The following is a 2,468-nucleotide window of genomic DNA, read 5'->3' on the forward strand; positions in this document are numbered from 1 at the left end:
TCATCTTTTTCGGCTTCCTCGCTCTCCTCCCAAATTTCGCTTTAAGAGGAGTATTGTATAACTGGAAATCATCTTGTCATCTTCAACCTTCTTACTCTGAATTCCTTGTTGCACATCCACACCCACACTCTCCTCATCCTTGACCTTCACTTTCAGATCCTTCACCTTCACTTTCAGATCATCCCCCACATCATCCACCTTAGCCACATCCAGCTTCTCATCGTCCTCCACCTTTACATCATCCTCCACCTTCTCATCATCCAGCTTCTCATCGTCCTCAACCTTTTCATCGTCCTCCACCTTTTCATCGTCCTCCACCTCTACATTATCATCCACCTTCTGATCATCATCCACCTTAGCAACATCATCCACCTTCTAATCATCCTCCACCTTAGCAACATCATCCACCTTCTGATCATCCTCCACCTTAGCAACATCATCCCCCACAGACACATCATCTTTCTTTACATCATTCAACTTCTCATCATCCCCCACAGCCACATCTTTCTTTACATCATTCACCTTCTCATCATCATCCCCTACAGTCCCCTACATCGTTATCATCTCCTACAAAATAGCAACATTCTGGTCAGGGTCAAAAATGAACTTAGCGAAACGACGAGTACTTGGCGAAAGGCTGAGTACTTGGCGAAACGCTGAGTACTTGGCGAAACGCTGAGTACTTGGCGAAACGTTGAGTACTTCGCGAAACGCTGAGTACTTGGCGAAACGCTGAGTACTTAGCGAAACGATGAGTACTTGGCGAAACTCTTACATCGATCCTCTCCTCCTTCAGTTCAACCTTGCTTTTCTCCTTCTTCTGTTCAACCTTGCTCTTCTCCTCTTCGCCATCCTTCTTAGAATCCTTAACTTGCAAAATAGGTACTGGTCAGATCAGATTTGTACTTAGAAAAATGAAATGTAAAGTGCAAAATTCAATATCTTCATACCTCAGTAGTCTTCTCCTCTTTGACCTTCACATCCTTCTTAGAATCCTTCTTCTTGCTCTTCTTCTTCTTTATATTCTCCTCCATATCATCTAATCTGGTTAATAATATGGACATCTTTTTGTTGGATTTATCTAACAACTGTTGGGACATACTAAAAACCATCTTCTTGAACGACTCAAGGTGAGTTTGTTGAGTTTCTTTAATTGTGATTTTCAGCTCTTTGATGAGCTCTGTTTTCAGCTCTTTCAGCTCCTCTTTCAACTCTATTTTCAGCTCCTCCTTCAGCTCATTACATTTACATCCAACAGAAGGTGTTGGAGCCCGAGGAGAAGGTGTCTGAGCCCGAGGAGGAGGTGTCTCAGCCCGAGGACTTAAGGTCGCGGAGGGGGGAGTAAGAATGCGGGCCGGAATCGATTCATAAGCAAGCTTCTTCTTCAAGTTGACTGCTTCTTTAAGAGTAGCTTCAGCCTTTCTCTTCTTGGTGGCAGGTTTGGGGGGATTGGGAGTAAATTCTTCATGTTCACTTTCTTCATCTTCATCAAAATCATCTTTTATTACCTTCCAATCAGTAAATCCCTCAAAAAAATCATCACTTGTCTCGTCGATTTGTTCAAATTCCTCACCACTGTATAACCTCTTCTCCATGGAGGACTCTTCCATCTCAGTCACATCCGTGGTCTCAAGGGCAGACTTTACCTCGATCGATGTGTTTTTCCTGTTGGAATGATAGAGTAACAACCTTGGCCGTAGAGGGTCATTAATCTGATTCCTTCTGGCGAATTTAGGGATAAAGTTTTCGATGACCTCATACGTCCACACTTGAAGTGCCAATGCGAACTCATATATGTTATATGCAAAAGGAGCATAAGGATCTTCATCCTTCTCCTTCTTCTCAAAATAAGAGCTACTGAGATGTTTCATGTTCTTGTTTAAACCTTTGAGGGTGGCTCTAAAGGTGACCTTCCCCCATGGATATTGGAGGAAAGTGTCATTGTCTTCCACCATGTGGAGTATTTTTGGAAATATAACTCTTTTTGGGTCAAATGTGAATAGGTACTAGCAAATCAGGCATATCAGCCCCATCTTGAATGCATCTTCCTTGTCTTTGCATTTGAAAAAAGCTTTCTCTAACTCGCACATTTTCACACTCATGCTCCCTTTAAAATATTTCACCGAGAGAGGTGGACAACCACGCAATTTTTCATGGTCCAACTCAGGAAAAATGCCGAAACCTAGGCCGGTAACCAACGCATACTCCTTCATACCAAATACAAGGTTTTGCCCATTCACCATGAAAGTTATCTCCTTGGAGTTTGAGCTTACCCTCCTCATCAACATATGATGTACAATAGTTCCTGAGAATTACAAGACTGGGGCTGTGAATAATGATATGAACTGGGTATTGTAAACACTCTCTAAAAGATCCATTTCCTCGAACTTATTAACAATCTTCTTCAGGGTGATGACACTTTTCCACGAAATCCGACCAGGAAACTCAGTAACTGTTGTTTCTGCCAT

The 2,468-nt window shown here is 42.4% G+C and overlaps 1 protein-coding gene across 1 annotated transcript; it reads right to left on the reverse strand.

Moving 5' to 3' along the window:
* LOC124935107 (nucleolin 1-like) lies at positions 1-2,468 on the reverse strand. Its single transcript, XM_047475565.1, has 5 exons — positions 2,363-2,468; positions 1,103-1,483; positions 776-885; positions 391-549; positions 1-339 (listed from the first exon to the last, which is right to left on the reverse strand). Exons 1-5 carry the CDS (start codon positions 2,466-2,468, stop codon positions 1-3), a joined length of 1,095 nt encoding a protein of 364 aa, XP_047331521.1.

Source organism: Impatiens glandulifera, chromosome 4 (genome assembly GCF_907164915.1).
Source record: "Impatiens glandulifera chromosome 4, dImpGla2.1, whole genome shotgun sequence".
NCBI lineage: Eukaryota > Viridiplantae > Streptophyta > Magnoliopsida > Ericales > Balsaminaceae > Impatiens > Impatiens glandulifera.